The sequence below is a fragment of the Schistocerca gregaria genome, chromosome 1 (assembly GCF_023897955.1).
Source record: "Schistocerca gregaria isolate iqSchGreg1 chromosome 1, iqSchGreg1.2, whole genome shotgun sequence".
NCBI lineage: Eukaryota > Metazoa > Arthropoda > Insecta > Orthoptera > Acrididae > Schistocerca > Schistocerca gregaria.
Genome location: NC_064920.1, coordinates 766575017 through 766592020, shown reverse-complemented (window position 1 = coordinate 766592020; position 17004 = coordinate 766575017). Strand labels below are relative to the sequence as shown.

The following is a 17004-nucleotide window of genomic DNA, read 5'->3' as shown; positions in this document are numbered from 1 at the left end:
AACAAAGGAAGAAGAAGAATGAAATTTGTTACTTGATCAGAGATGGTAAACAGAAAGGGAAAAAAAGGCAGGATGCAAAAGAATATGATTTGTTTAGCCATTGTATTATCTCATTCCTACTGCAAAAGGTTATTTTCATTTTAAGTAATTGCATTTTATGTTTACAAGACAATTTTATGATGTCACATTGTATTCAGTTTTTATTTATTTATTTACGTATTTCTGATATACCGACAAATATTGTTTCATTTTCTATTTTAATTATTCCTTGAGGAATACATTTCATCTAGCTCCTTATTTATTATACAATGCTTTACGTTAACAGATTTTTGAATATCCTAACCCATGGTAAAACATGCACAAGTGTATGTAATATGTTATTGATGGAATTTTATATTTGTCGAGATACAGTGGACAGGAAAAAAGTACCTTAATCACAGAGTGTTTGCAGAAATATGGATTACTAAAAGAACAGTAGAATTAAAGCAGTGAAATGATTTACAGTGTAAAAACATTGCTATTCAGGAGCTCATTATAAGTCAAAAGGAAGATGAAGCAGAGCTCTGTGAAAAGTTGAAAGGAGATGAAGTGAATATCCATAAATAAGTGCCTGTAGTGCTTCAGTTAAAGTTATGGTTAAATCTGAATAAAATCAGTATTGTGTGATGTAAAAACGCACTTCATGGTGACAAAGGAAATGGCTTCCAAATGTAATGTCAACAATATTAGGTAAACGATAGATGGCTACTCACTGTAAAGGTGACACTTTGAGACACACACACACACACACACACACACACACACACACACGCAAGCGCGCGGGCGCAAGCAAGCATACCTCAAGCACAAATGACCGCTATATATGGCTGGAATGCAACTGTTTCACATACAGCAGAAGCAGCAATTCATAGTGGGGTGAGAAAGCGGAACAAATGACAGTACAAGGCAGCACCTCAACAGTGTGCCTGGCAGCTTTATACTGCCACCTAGTCCATGCGGGCTTCACCAAGTAGTGCTGACTGCTCTCCCCTCACCCATACGCTGCTATCCACTCCCTTCCTTGCCCCCCCCCCCCCTCCATACTGATGCTTCTGCTTGACAGTGCATTCTAGGAGGAGCAGCCGGAGGTAGTGATCATTTGTACATGTGATTTTGTGTGTGTGTGTGTGTGTGTGTGTGTGTGTGTGTGTGTGTGTGTGTGTGTGTGTGTGTGTGTGTGTGTTTTCTTTTCTGAAAAAAGCTTTGACTGAATGCTCAATGGGTTAATCTTTTTATTGTGACTGTTTGCATCTCAGTATGTCATCTTTATAGTGATTAGCGATCTATCCTTTTGTTAATTTGTGGAAAAGACTGACATGTTGAACTCATGTTGGTGATCCACATTAATACTTAATTATTATTATTTGTGAATTTCTGTGACTGTGGTAGCAAGAGAGCATTTCAGTATTACCAGTCATTGGAAAGTGGCATCGTCTAATCCAGGCTGTTCCACCTCTGCCCCAGTGGGCCCGGACACCTGTGACAACCTTTCTACTTGCATTTTCATTGGTGCAGCTTGGGTAGACACTCACCAAGTAGTCATTTTGCACATCTTGTTTTGCATATATGCGACACACATGTTCGCAGTCACTCAGCTAAGGCATACTATCATGTAGACTGCAACCAGGCTCCCTTACTGCCTGTGCATGACCTGTTTGCCCACCTAAGTCCACCTGTATCCACGGGCACCCTGATGCCTGCACGCAGACACTTGAGTTCAGACAGCTTATCTTAGTGTCTGTGGTGTGATGTTCGTACATTTTGCAACATTTTACTCTCGAGTAATTCAGGAGGATAGGGCTAATATGGACCTTTATTTAGGGAATAAATGAAAGGGAATCATGATGGTAAAATATTAATATTTTAAACATAGCTGCACAACAGCAACGGTTTCACGTAAATTTTATATTAACGTGACAACCCTAATTCTAGGGCTATATTTTATTTTTGACACATGGATCTATGTCGACAATTGTAAAAACAGCGATGGTACATTAGAGCTTACTAATGTAAAATTGTTACCTTCTGAAGAAGACAAATTTATATTTGTCGAAACCTAAGTAAAGAATTTCTTCATCCATTGCAACTGGTCAGCTGTTTATAGTTTTATTAGGTAAAATATTAGTTGAGTGTTTCATACAGGATAGTGGAAAATAGACACTCTGATCAAGAACACAGGTCAATGCTGCATTTGATAATTGTAAGTGTGGCAATAATGTCTTATGATTCATCAGAAATTAATAAGTTCAGAATTCCGCAATCAGCTGCCTTCCATTTGACTTGATGGCATCCCAGCACCATATCAGAAAACAGTGATGAACTTGAGTGTAACTTTGGATGAGCATTTAAACTGGGCAGAGAATGTGTCGAAGACTTATGCTTGCCTGTATACTCTCAAAAAGTTTCAGAACACATTTTCACAGGATGTGAAATGGAAACTAGTGCAGTCATTCATTCTACAGAACCTTCACTAATGTTCTGTAATTCAAATAGGTACGAGCAGCAAAAATGCAAGACAATGCGAGCCAACCATGAGTGCTTGTGTGCATTACATCTGCAACATTAAACAAATCCAGAATGGAATGCAACGATATAATGGAAATAGAGTGAGTTACGTGTGCATGAATGTTTATTTGTGTTATTTTTGACAAAGGCGTTGCTGGCTGAAATCTAACTTTCTGACAGTCTTTCTGTTGTGCCTTTTGCAACTCGGCATCTCCGCTTTATAGTGAGTAGCAACTATTCTTTTCATTATATTGTTACACCTGCAACATTCCTCAATATGACTATGTCAGTGCTCTATATGCCCAATTAGAGTGGTTGCAGCCAGACAAGTTGCGTGACTAACACACGCTAGACTACTTTACCGGTTCTTCTGTCTGCAAGTACCCGTGTACAGCATCTTTCACGGCATCATAATATAAGCACGAGGTCTGATCCCTCGTACTAGCTGTGTCCATTTGTGAAACAAAAACATCTTCAAATTCCTTTGCTGTCACTGCTGTCCGCTTCTGGAACAAACTGCCCTGTACTTTTGGCACAGTTCAGTACCTGCAACTTTTAAGAAGTTGCAGCACTTCCTTCTGCAATCCTCATAGAGCTTTCTCAGATGTAATATATAATGGCCACCTTCCCCTCTGTCAGGTAGCAAAGCTGATGATATGATCTTCTCAGTTATGCTTCTTTCCCATTTCCTTTCTCCGAGTCACACCACCTTCTCCTCCCATACATTCTTTAACTGTGTGTTGTTACATTCATTTTTCCTTCCCTTGTCCATCGCTTTCTCCAGGCCCTATGGTGCTCATATTTAAAAACGTACCTTACTTTATTTTTTTATCTATACTTTCGTAACTTTTATTTTCTAAATTTAGTATAACATGCTTATTGTATTATATACAATGTAAAATGTGTAGAATGTGTTGTTAGATGTAAGAGATGGCCTGATGGCCCAAATCTTGCTAGGTTAAAAAGATCACTAAAGAAATAAAATTGTTGATCTAGACAAAATATAAAGTGATGAAAGATGTTTGACACACACTCAGTGTAAAAGATAACTGTTTACAAAATACCATAGCGGTGTAGGTGATACTGATACAAATAAAATATTGACTATATATGCCTTCTGCTCGAATGAGTTAACTGGTGTGTTTTACCATTGTATGATAAATCGTAATAACTGCACAGTACTTAACATTGATTTCACTTATATTCTGTATTTGCATCAAAACTAAATAATCATTATAATTAGAGTATTCAGATAATGTGAGGAGCTTTGGCATTGGTCAAATCTTAAGAACATGTTACAAGGGAAGGCACCACTGAAGGTAAATGTAAAATTGTACCATTATAAATTATCAATCATTCAAATAGGAAGAATTTATATGACCAAATACATTATTGGCATCTCTAGTGGAGTTATCCAGTCTAGTGAGCTGCCCTGGCTTTGCACAGGCAGCACTAAGTACCTGTGGCCTGGTGGCTTAGCTGGTGTGGTGCCAATAATTACATACACAAACCTTTCTCATTAATCAGCCTGTCTACCAGTGTAAACCATATCGAAATCTCTACAGTAGTTCCTTAGACTAGTCTCCAGGTACAGACACAAAAATGGTGGGGGGGCTTGAACTTATATTATGTGTAGATAATAATTGACAATTACAGCCACACTTGTGTGGAATAATTGACAAAGAACATCTCTTTATCATTATTGCCTTGAAATAATTGTCCCATAAGTGTACTAAGATCTCTCCCTTCTCTAAAAGTAGTTATGTCCATACTTTGCCTCAAAAAGACTGTTTTGCACCTGAGTGCAAAAGCACTTAGACTCATAAATACAGTACAGCAGTGAGAATCTTATCTGTGGTAGCAACATATTTGGATTTCTGAAGTTACAAATCTTCATAATAATTAATACTCAGACCTAATATTAATGGCTGGCCGGAATGTGTGTATATAGAAATCGCCCACCAGAAGAAGAAACACCAGGATAGCAAGAAATTTCTGCCAAAAAGTGAGCAGTATGTACTAGGTATCTACTAAAGCGAGTATATTAATTTTCATATAGTTGATTTATACATAGAATTGGTCTCAACGTAAACAATTGACTATACACAAATGTGAATCACCTGGAGAGCCTTTTGAAATAACTTACTGCCAGAAGAAATTAATTATATTCCTCTGGTACATTATGCAGGCACTTCGTGATGATTTATAGGATTATTTATGTCTATGGCTAGATTGTTTAATATATACCTGTCCGTCATGGAAGGAGGACAGATCAGAATAGGAAAGCTTAAAGCGATGAAAAGTGCCAGCGTATTGCATGATGTTCAAAAGGGGACAGAAGGGCTGAACTTTGATGTGTTGTCTCTGAGGACCATATACTAAGGAGGAAACGTCCCCATAATACCAGTAACTGCACACATAATCACCAAAAGATAATGTCCTATGGCACCCAAAGTAATACAAAACAAGGCCCTTACAGTGACAAAACTGTTGTGGTGTTGAAGTGTTGGATGGAAGCGTTTTTTTTAGGTTGATTGTTTGATAATCTGACATTTTCCTAGCAAGAGTTACTGGTATTCTCAAAGAAATTTCCTCCATTGCTCATGGTGAAAAAAAAAAGAATACTTCTTTTAGAATGGGTACCACTCATGCTGGTGACATGTTAGCTTATCTGTCCAACTGCTGTGGTTCTTCAGTTTCTCTCAGCAGATTTGGTGATAAAATAATTCACAAGTGTACTGCCAACTGTTCAGTGCACCTGATGATGGTGACAGGATTGATCATTGTGAACGTTGGACACACCCGTGGACTATTTTGTTATCAGACTGCTGTTGGCCAAAGAATCTGAAATACATGGCTCCAGTGTATATTTAAGGTCACCATTACGAAAGTATCAGTAATTACTTATCTCTGTACTAACCATAAGCATTGTAAGTATTAAATGAAAAGATGAGTTGTATTATGGTTTCTATGTAATTTTCAATTCCGTGATATTATTCACCTATAATAGACTAAGTCTTTTGTGTATGACATTTAGTGTGGAACTCAGTGTAGGCCCTGTAATCTGTCATTCTATGGGTAAAGAGTCAGGACATTTCAAACATAAACATCAGTCTAGTTAGTATGACAGTGACAGGTTTTGTGAAAGGCTATAAGGTTGGGTGTGGAATGACATTAAATGATGATAATATCACATATGCCGTATCCTTACTGAAAGGGAAACCTAGGACACCATGGTAAAGGTCCACATAAAGACAGAATACAGGTCCAAGAAGGGTAACTGTGAAGAAATGAGATCTGTTTTATTGCCCAGGAAGGCTTTTGCTGCCTGACACATATTTGAAAGCTCAAATAGTGACAGAGGGTGTTCATGGCGAAATTGCATTGTTTATGCTTATCATTAGACTCCCTTCTAGATGAGTATCTTGTATTTGTATTGAGGCAGTTAAGTTATTAAAACAAAGAGAGAAACTGAAACCTCTGCTGCAACAGCATGATCCAAGAAGAAAGAATCGAAATGTGGCATAAGTGTAGATATGTTAAATGACACATGCCAGTCAATATTGTGCATAGACAAAGAAAAGGTAACTGAAGTCAGTAACAACTGAAGGAAACTGTGAAAGGCAGTGCATCTCCTTTTTTTGTGTCAGCACATTATTGTGGCTTTTAAGGCAGAATTGATGATATGTTCTCCTAGAATTCAGCAAACAATCACTGTTGACCACAGTGGTTTCAGAACAGATTCACTTGCAGAAAAGAAGCTTCAATAGTTCAGATATATTACTTCTCCAAGGATGTGGTTACCCTAATAAATAATTTTCCCCCATTCTTCATTTTGATTATTTGTTTTGTACTTTTGTTTAGTACTGATCTGTAAAAGGGTGGGTGGTGGGTCTTTTTTTGCTGTACTAACATGTAGCTTATTAATAATTGTTTTCCATAATTTTTAAACACAAATATGTGAGTTGAGTGAGTTCTCTAATTAAGCCAGATAGTAGGCTGTAATTGTAAATAATAAAGAAATCACTAAAACCAACTACAGTATGTGCAGTAGAAGTCCCAGTCTTGTTTGCAGTTTGAATGTCATGAGTTTTATCTGATGAAGTTATTGCAGACATCTGTGTGCTGATCAAAAGCTGTACACAAGCCAGTTCCTTTCCAGTTTATTATTATTGTTTCAGTAATGGTTAGCTGTGGGAGAAGGAAAGAATTAGGCATAATCCTGCAAAAATTAGTAATAATAAGAAGACAACATGTCTGAATTGTTTTGTCATTGTTCTGTAATTACTATACCAGTTTTCATAGTCTGCTTGTGAAACAATTAATTATTTACCTTTATTTGACCAGGAAATGTGATATGAAAATGGGACAGTTACATTACTGTAAAGGAGCTGTATGATGCAGATATACCCATCTGTTAGAGAAAACACTTTTAGATGATGATGAGGGGTGACATGTTTAAGTATGCATAGAAACTAGAACAATAATTTATCTCAGTTTTTTACTTAATTCAATTATCAATTGCAGTTATCATCAGTTTATCTTAAAAAATAGATGTACATATTTATGGGTAAGAGTATTACAATAAATTACAGCAGTATAAGTATATAAGTAGTAGTACTGATTTACATAACCTAAGAGCTGTCTGATAAATAACATACCTGTCTCCTCATAGCTATGGATGAGAATGTCACATGAGTGTTCATCAGAGCTATAACAAATTTTTATATCTTGTGACAAAGACAGTTACAGCTAAAAATTTTATTTGCTTCTACTAAGTATAAAGTGCAGGTATGTTATTTGTCAGCCACTACTTTTACTGTTGTAAATCTCATAAAGCCACTCATAAACACTCACTTACTTTCTTTTTTAGATCAATCTGCTGATGATTGTAATGATTGAAACCACTAATGGAATTAATTTAAGTAATTTGTACTCAATGATGTTCTACTTCTCATGAATACTTAAAAACACTGAATTGCTGGTCACATCACTTTTCATTGTTATTTAAAAGTGTTTCTTACAAACATTTCAGTAAGCTTGAATAATGAAAAGAATCTACAGAAAACACAATTTCTTGTTCCTGTCATACGTGTTTTCTTAATGATATCTCCCATCGTCCTTTCGTATGTAAACCTCAAATTTTTGTATCTTCCTCCTCTTTCCATCCTCTTGCAGACCTCAGCCTTCCCCATCTTTTTCTTCAGTGAAGGTTTTGTAACACATTGGTGAGTATATATACACCATTATTAATGCCAAGGGTACATGACATATGTAATACTATTCCAAGTAAGCACCTCCCTATCATTATATTTCTTGTATATATTCCCTTTTTCCTTAAAACCTCATCAGATTTTCTTGTTTGGATAATATTCACAAAATAAATGAGTAATGTGAATCATCTAAATAAATTCTAAGATTAGTTCAAACCCAAAGTGCTGAGTACATTTCAAACTCATATTTTGAAAGATGGCTTCAGAAGACACATTCATCTTGAAATTCACAAAGATAATGTGTTGTGCTATACTTGCTTGTAGTGTGTTTGTGATACAAATAAATGAGTTACATCAACTACTTTGGTTTCTCTGTCCAGCTCTGCCAAGTTTAGCAGCTGAAACCCACAGACTTAGGCAAATGCAAGAGTAGTTCCACTACAAAGGTTGGGGCTAATTTTCTGCCTAATCCAAATTAGTGTTAGTCTCATGTTATATTACTTTAAACAGGACATCTCCATCTTTAGGCTGTAGGCAACTTTACGGTGTGTAGCATAGGGTTCTTCTGGTACCATCTGTTTTTCCCTTCTTTGTTCCATTCGTGAATGGGGCACGAGAAGTGTGACTGTAGGTAAATGTCATTATTACCTCACGTTTCTCAGATTTTCTTGTTGTGGTGATTTGACAACACCTGACTCTTCCCAGAATGTACAATCTCAGAATTCCAACAGAAAACCTCTGTAATGCAGACTATCCCGTCTCGTAGCATTTGCCATCCCCATTTTGTTTAGTATTCTCAGGCTGACTAAATGATCTTGTGACTATACATGTCTGTCTTCAGTGGATCTCATCTGTCCCTTCTATAGATCCAAACCGGTAAGAGCCCCAGACTGATCAGCAAAACTCAAGAATCAGTCCAACGATTGTTTTTTAACTAACTTATTTCATGAATGGATTACATTTCTTAAGATTCGTTGTGTGAATCTCAGCTGGGAACCTGCCTTTCTTACAATTTTTTAGGTAGTCATTCCTCTTTATGTCACTCAGGATTATTACTCCTAGGTATTTTACAGTGGTTACTGTTCCCAGGGATTTGTCACCAATAGCATAATTGGACAGAAGCAAATTTTTTACATCCATTTATATGCATACTGTTATGTTACATTTATTTATCCTCGGTGTCACTGCCAGCCCAAAACTTAACACCACCAGATTCCTTCTTCCTCAAATCTTTAGACAGCTTTATCAGTGTTATCTCCTTTTTTTATTCCCTTATATAAGCTATACATTTCTCTTTTTTTTTTTTTGTTGTAATTTTTTATTTCTTTATTTTCTTGCTTTGTATATGATCACACGAGACAGAGCTACGGGGTCTTGAAAAAGGGGGTGTTTGTGTTATGCTTTTAAATCACTCAGTACAGCTGAAGGTTTTAAATTACTTTCAGGATTTTTGTACATAATGAGTTTGGCATTGATAGTGAAACATACAGAATAGTAAGCACCTTCCATGCAATTGGTAAGGAAATGTTATTGAAATGCAGTTTTACTGCAATGCATTTGCTGAGTTCATACTTAAGTTCCTTTTGAGTGAGTCTGTATTATTTACCACGATTTCATGATGAAATATGTATTGTGAGGGCATAGATATTCTGAGTTGCTTAAACAGTACTCCACACAAAGTTCTCGAACTGACATTGCAGGAAATTCTTATTATTTTTTTCTGGGATAAGTACACCTTTCGTGCAAGCACATAGTTGAACAAAATATGATAGCATGCCATTTTAAACATGTAAATTTATTTTAATGTTGGAGATTCTTTTGAAATCGTCATTTAAAACAGATGTTTTTATTTTTCTCTTATAATAGGATGAGGAACGAGCAAAGGCAGAGGGCCCATCACAGGAAGAAAAAGAGCGACTGGAGAAGCTGAAGGCAGAATTAACTGGCGCACGTACGCTATCGTGTCCAAGTCCAGCTGGATCTCTCGGATCTCGTCAAGCCAGCCATTTTGCAACTCCACGAGGATCTCGTGAACGCCGTAGATCTGCGGGTGATGAACATGGAGTAATGTCACAGCTGAATATGATTGTGCGCACTCGCACTGATTCTGGAAAGCAGCTTTCAGATCTGGTAAGCACCATCAATTTGCAAGAGCAGTTCTAATAGGAGTTCACACTATAGTGATGGGTATGAATTGGAAATCATTTTCATATTCCTTAGGCACAGATTACATGTGATTATATTTACAATAATTGTTATTTTATACTTGTTGTATCTTGTTGAACACTGTGGCTGTTACTCTGAGGGATAGTTGGATTATTTATCAACATTCCTTAATTTACAATAAACATTTCATAAAATTTGGCATCTGAACAGATTAGTAAATACATTTATCCTCAGTATTGGGACCAACACCAAATGCCTCTGTTCTATTTTCTTCCCCTTTCTTCTTCATGTAAATACTTATTTTATGGCCATTATACAAAATTAATGCATTCAAGCAGTATTTGCTCGATGCTTGTTTTTATTAAGATCAATGTTATTTCGCAGATCAGATATCCTTTAAAACTTGAAAATTAGGCGGCCCATGGTATTATGTTCATTTGTGTAATGTTTTTAATTTGCAGTGAAGAATGTCACTTGCATTTAACATTTAAGTACCTACTTCAAATTGTAATGAGTGTTTAGTGAGATAGATGCAACACTTATTTAGACCAAAGTTCGAATTTGATTGCTGCAAAATGTGCAGAGGCCTCTGTTTATACATCAAAAGCAAAAGCTTCATACTAAGTATGAAATTGGAAAGTCCTAACTAGAGTACAAACCATGGAAAGAGTAAAGAAAATTAATGACTCTGCAGTGCCAGGATTGTGTGTTTGTTGGGGGGATTATACATTAGGGAATCAATGTATGACAAGACACGAAAACTGATAACATACTGATTTCTGGGTCCCCAGAGTTGGCAGTTTTTGTTAGGGCAAAATTAGCTGAACCTAAATGTTTTAGCAAGTGTACTGCACTATTTCCAGTGTATGCAATCCAAGAACTTACAACTTTCTATGGTGTTCTTTGTTTTTGTGGATAACCTGCATAAATAGAAGGCTGGGTATTTTTGACACTAACAAACTGAATAAGCTGTAGTTTTTTCAAAGTTTAAAGTGAGTGCATTTGTGCAGTACCAGATAATAACTGTAGTACAAACCATGTTTACTATTTTCCTTATGAAACCTGTTTGGTCAGCTTGACAGTAAAACATGTTTCATCTGCAGAAAAGGAATAATTCTGCCTGTTGATTCACATAGAATAACAGATAGATCATTAACACAGAGTAAGAGCTGTAATTGCCCCAAATTGAAATTTGTGGAATATCTATGTATTGTATCGATTGAATATACCAGCTAAACTTTCTGTCTCCCGTTTCATAAAGATGAACTCACTGTGTCACATGCCTCATCCCATACTACTTCTTCCCTTTCTATGATAATATATTAGGATTTATTTCCATTGTGTAGCCCTTTTTTGTATATCCGTTCCACCTTCCTCCTTTCGGCTTTCCCTTCTTACTTAATACTGGCTTGCCATCTGAGCTCCTATTTTTTCATACACATTACTTATCTTTCCTCCATAGGTTTCTTAAATTTTCCGTCTGGTGGCATCTATCTTTCCCATGGTCATTCAGGCTTCTACAGCCTTGCATTTGTCCTCTAGCCACTCCTGCTTAGACGTTTCCATTTCCTGTCAATCTCATTCCCTAGATGTCTGTATTGCCTTTCACCAGCTTTATTTGTTGCATTTGTATATGTTATCATTTCATCAGTTAAATCAATATCTCATGTGTTCTCCAAGGATTTCTACTGGGCCTTGTCGTTTTGCCTATTTGATTTACTGATGCCTCCACTATTTCATCTCTCATTGCTCTACATTAATATCCCATTGTTTCCTTTCCCCTGTTGTAGTCAATCATTGCCTAATGCTCCCTTTGAAAATCTTGCTAACTCACTCAGGTCACATGTCATGTTGTTCTGCTATTTTTTCTTCTCTTTCATTTCCTACAGTTAAATTTCATTCCCATATCACAAATTTTCATCTCATTTTAACTATCCGAATAATTTATTTTATCTCATACATTCCTTTAGTAGGCATAAAAACTTGAACTATTGTAATAGGTGTCGCTTTGGATCTGCCTGCTCTATGATGATTCATTTACTGTGCACTTCATTTACTGTGCACTTCATAGTCACTTATACACATTCCTATTTTTTATTCAGTATTAGACCTACTCCTGCATTACCCCTATTTGATTTTGTATTCGTAACCTTGTGCTCACCTGATCAGAAGTTTTGTTCTTACTGCCATAACATTTCACTTATTTGCACTGTATATATCTTCAACCTATCCATTTCTCTTTTTAAATTCTCTGTCCTACCTACCCAGTAACAGGAGCTAATATTCACACTTTGACTTGTAAATTGCCAAGTAGTGTTTTTTAATACCAACATTCTATCGGGCTGTACCCCCCCCCCCCTCCCCCCTCTGGAAATCAAAATGGGGACCTATTTTTATCTCCATAATATTTTACCCAAAAGGATGTCATTGTCATTATCTCATACACTCATACAACTGTGTCAATAACTGTGTTGTATGCTTGGCCATGTTGGAAAATCATGTCTCTGTGTCTGACACTACTGGAAAGGCTGCTGCCCCTCTTCAGAAACCACATGTACTTCTCATCCCTCCACAGATACTCCACCATTGTGGTTGGACCTATGGCTGGCTGTAATGTTGAGGCATGCAAGACATCCTATTTTGGCAAGGTTCAGTGTTGGTGGGTCTGTCTTACTGCCTGTAATAGAATTGACATTTCCTGTCGACTCTTGTGAACTTTCTTCCCAGATTGTTTGTTTTCCTAACTATTGTTTTGGTTGCTTGTGTACTGAGAACAGAAATCTCCTGTTTGAAGACTCAGAACATTTAGTAAAGCCAAAGATGTTGGTTTCCAGTATTTTGATTTCCATTTGAAATTAAAGGTTTTTTTGTTTGTTACACTGCAGCTGCTAACAATCCAAGTGGCCATTTTAAAACTGCTATTGTTCTTCTTTGCTTTGCATGTGTCTTCTGCAGTCACAACTAGAAATCTGACTGGAGGGACTAATTTACATCGAAAAATTTATCAGTAGTACTGGCATGGTTTACTGCTCATACTTGTGATATCCAAAAACAAACACACACACACACACACACACACACACACACACACACACACACACACACACACCTACCTTATTCGCCTTGCCTATTTGAATCCACCAGACGTCATGCTCTTCCCAAAACTAAAAGTCCACCCTCCTGGGAGCAGGGAGCATTTTAAGGATGTTGAATAAATTCAACAACATGTTTCAATTTTGTGCAGCATTTCAGTCTAAGCTGCTCCCAAGGTATTCCAGAGCCTGCACAATCAGTGCTGTAAGTGTATGGCAAGGGAAGGGATGTTTTTTTGTTGAAAACACAATGTGATTAAACTAACATCATGCTAATTTCTTTTATTAAAACCTGGTATTTTATTTTGAGGTAGTCTATTTATTGAACATTTGTCAATAACTGTGAAACCACATATTACTTTTTGCACACACAACCAGGAGAACACACTGGGGTGCCAAGCTGGTTCATCCAATAGCTGTCATGTGACCTTGACCTTTTCTCTTAGAAAAGGCATGCCCTCCCCCATTTCACTCACTCACTCAGTTATCTGGTTTCCTGCATTTGATATCAGCCATAAATATATACACAGAAACTACCCCTGCTCCCTCTGGTTGATCAGCCTGTGCATCAAAGATGTATTTATCCTTGAAAAAGAGGCTACACAGAAAGCACATCATTTTTTGTCCTGCTCTGTGTAGTTAGCACACTCTTTATGATCACTTGCATTGGTTGTATGGAGAGCCCAGAGGAACAATCATCTGGTCCCTGAGGTCGATGACGGCGGAGTTCACGAGGTGAACAGCTAACCAAAAACAAGTCCAGAGTAAAGCAAATTCATTTTAAGTGTATAGAACGGTCCAGGAAGCAGTCTAAATTAAACAATAAACAAGCAGGGTCAAAACTTTATTGTTCACTGGCACGTAATTACAGGCTTTGAAAACTAGCAAGAGACTGACTGGCAAGTGCTGGGCCACCATATTTACTGGCAGTGTCATATTACTGGACAGCTGCGTGTTACATGCATGCCAGAGGGGCACCTCTCATAGGGGCAAGCTGGGGCTTGAGTATGTAGTCTGAGTATCTCTGTTCTCTTCTCTTTATTGACACTCAGGCTGGGTAAGGAATCTAAATCACTGTCAGGTACTAAACACCTCCCCCCTGTAATCGGTATGCCTCTTCATTGAGGGACCGGGGAGGGGAGTTGCTGGAAGCACGTGCAAGGGCTTCTGCAGAAGATCATCAGCATAACTGGTGGATTGTTGGATGCTGGCAGAGATAGAGGAATATTTACCAATCAATGGATTTTGGGGCACAGCTTGGTCGTGCCTGCAGGAGCATGAGTGTCAGCCTTATAGGAGATTAGGGACAACGATTAAACCTCCACAGCCACCTGAGTCTGGAAACATTCCACCTCCATTGATAGTGTGGTGTGGGGATCACTAGTGTTGGTGAGAGCTGAAATTTCCCTGGGAGGTGGAAGCAGTTCCATCTCCATTGGCTCCTGTTGTTGGTCACTATCAAACCCCCTATCAACACTGAACATGGGGGCAAAGGTTGTAGCATTAGTGGGCAGGCTTATCCATTGTATGGTTGTGTAGATCATTCTCAACTTGCGGTTGAGGGGAAGGGATGGGGGGAGGGGATGTTACATCTTACTGTGGCCAGAGGTGATTTCAGTGCTTGACTAAACACTGCTGACCATCCACAACCTCCAACATTTGCTGGCCTGGAGCAAAAGCAACCCCAGACATGGGAGTCCATGCTTCGCTACAGCAGTGTGCACAGTCAGTGAGTCCATGGAGCTGGGTGCTGCAGGCTGAAGAGTGTGTTTTCAGCTGGGCTGCGCTCATTTATGGGGTGGAATGGTAGGTGGCACAGAAGTTGGCAAGTGCTTCCCCAGAGTCAGCTGTTGTCATTGTTTTGCACATATGTGTTTGAAGCTCCTGAACTGGATGTGAAATGGAAAGAAGTGGTGGTCAGGTGCCCAATGCCATTGCATTTACAAAAATCCTGAAATGCAGATTCTGTGAATTGAGGGCTATTGTCAGAAACCAGGGTGGAAGGTATCCCCTCTATTGCAAATATGATGGACAAGGGATAGGTAGTGGCTTCTGTGATAGTAGTAACCATCGTCTGTGCACATGTGGAAAGTTGGAGAAGGGCATTGTTGACTAGCAACAACTTTGCACACTTGAATGGTCTGGCAAAATCAACATGTGCTCTTTTCTTGGGATGGTCAGGGTGTAGCCAAGGGTTGAAATGTTGCTGATTGATTGTGAGAGCAAGTGTTGCAGTCTCAAAGCAATGTGTTGTGAGGGTTTCTGCTGTCTTGAAGTATGCTTTGACCTTATACCAGATGGAAGCTCTACTCCTTTCAGCTTTTCTTCCTGTAAAGTTACAATTACTGGGAAGAACAACAGGCTAGGTACTCTGGGCATAATAGCGTTTATTGGCCAGAGTATGTCATAAACTCAGTTCACAATTCAGATAACAATTTAGTTTCTTCACAAGAACACATTGTCTGACAGATTTAGTTGTCAGACTTTTCTCTTTTTTTAATTCAATATTGTTAGACCTGTATAGACAACAATCATGGAACTTCACAAGGGAAGAGCTCACAGTGCGACTCACAGCACTGCAGACTCTGAGCGTGCTACTTGCAATGATTGAAATTCATCAAAACATGTCTTTCACTGCCACTTGATGCCTTAGGAGCACCTCAAACATAAAAATCCAATCCCAAGAACCCAGAAGTATCTCATTACCTTAACTAACAATAATAGTGCTGCTTTAAATGTAGCTGAACATTTATGAATGATTACTCAATTCTGCTTACTGCTACGGGTACAGGTGTTCCACAAAACCCCTAAAATGTTAACCAACATATCTGTTGTACCCGTACAGTGTGCTATGATGACATCGACACCAGACCAACAAACATGATGCCACACAATTACCATAATTCCGCACATTCCTCAGTGTGGAGGAACTTTAGTATGTGGGGGTTGAGCGTTGGAGAAAATACTACCCGACATTCAGAGTTGCCCATAACGAACAAAATTGCATCCTCAGTGATGTAAAAGTGACGTAAAGCCTGTGCCATGAGGAACAACTGGTGCACCATTCTGACTCTGTGATGGAACACAGTTTCAAATGACCAAACAGCGAAATCAGAGAACTGTGATTGACAATCTGGTAGAATTCATAGAGGTGCATTTCAAACTTCCTAACATCATATATAATAGCCAACATCACTTTCTCAGTTTGCAAATAATTCCTTGGTGCCACATTTAACATTTTAGACGGAAATACAGTGGGCTTTTCCATGTGGTTTTTGCATCCGTGAGACAGCATGCTGCCAGTGCCACGATCAAGCACATCGGTGGCCACCATTAAACATTTGCCGGGATTAAACATCACTAAACACAGAGCCCACCTAAGGCTATTTCAAGTTGCCAGAAAATATTCTGGCCCTCATCTGATCATATAAATTTAACTCCTTTTTTCTGCAGTTGATTAAGTCGGCATAAAGTCTGGGTACTTTTGGCATAAACTTTGCATAATAATTTATTTTTCTGAGGAATGACTGTTGTTCTTTGATGTTTATAGGAAGTGATAAGTTAGTGATTGCATCCACATAATTTTTTGTGGGCATTGTAATGATTCAGGTAGAATGTTACTTAATTTAAGTTTCTTCTGCCTGGTCCATTTATGACTGAATGTGAAATTTATTGACATTAATTGACATCTGAACTGCACACTCGTCATATAAACAAAACACAGACTGACTTCACTGAACTCTTTGACTTCCAAAAGTAGCTTCAAAACTGACTTGTCACAGCATTGCTGCATCCCATTATATAGAATTTTAACAATAGCTTCCAAAATAAAGCATTATTAACTTTGTACAATTTTGATGTTACAATTAAAATTTACAAAACATAAAGAAACTGATGTAACAGCCGTATAAGGTATAAAAAACAATGTTCAATGACAATCTTTTATGGTAATATTTCTAGTTTTCCATAAGAAAATCATTCTGAATTTT

At 37.9% G+C, this 17004-nt stretch overlaps 1 protein-coding gene across 2 annotated transcripts in view; it reads left to right on the top strand.

Annotated features, from left to right (window-relative positions):
• LOC126268143 (WD repeat-containing protein 44) overlaps nucleotides 1-17004 on the top strand; it is a 160683-nt gene that overhangs the window by 122079 nt on the left and 21600 nt on the right. For both annotated transcript variants that reach the window (XM_049973677.1, XM_049973685.1), the window contains one exon: nucleotides 9624-9887. In XM_049973677.1, coding sequence (XP_049829634.1) covers nucleotides 9624-9887 — 264 coding nt within the window. The remainder of the gene's footprint in view (nucleotides 1-9623; nucleotides 9888-17004) is intronic.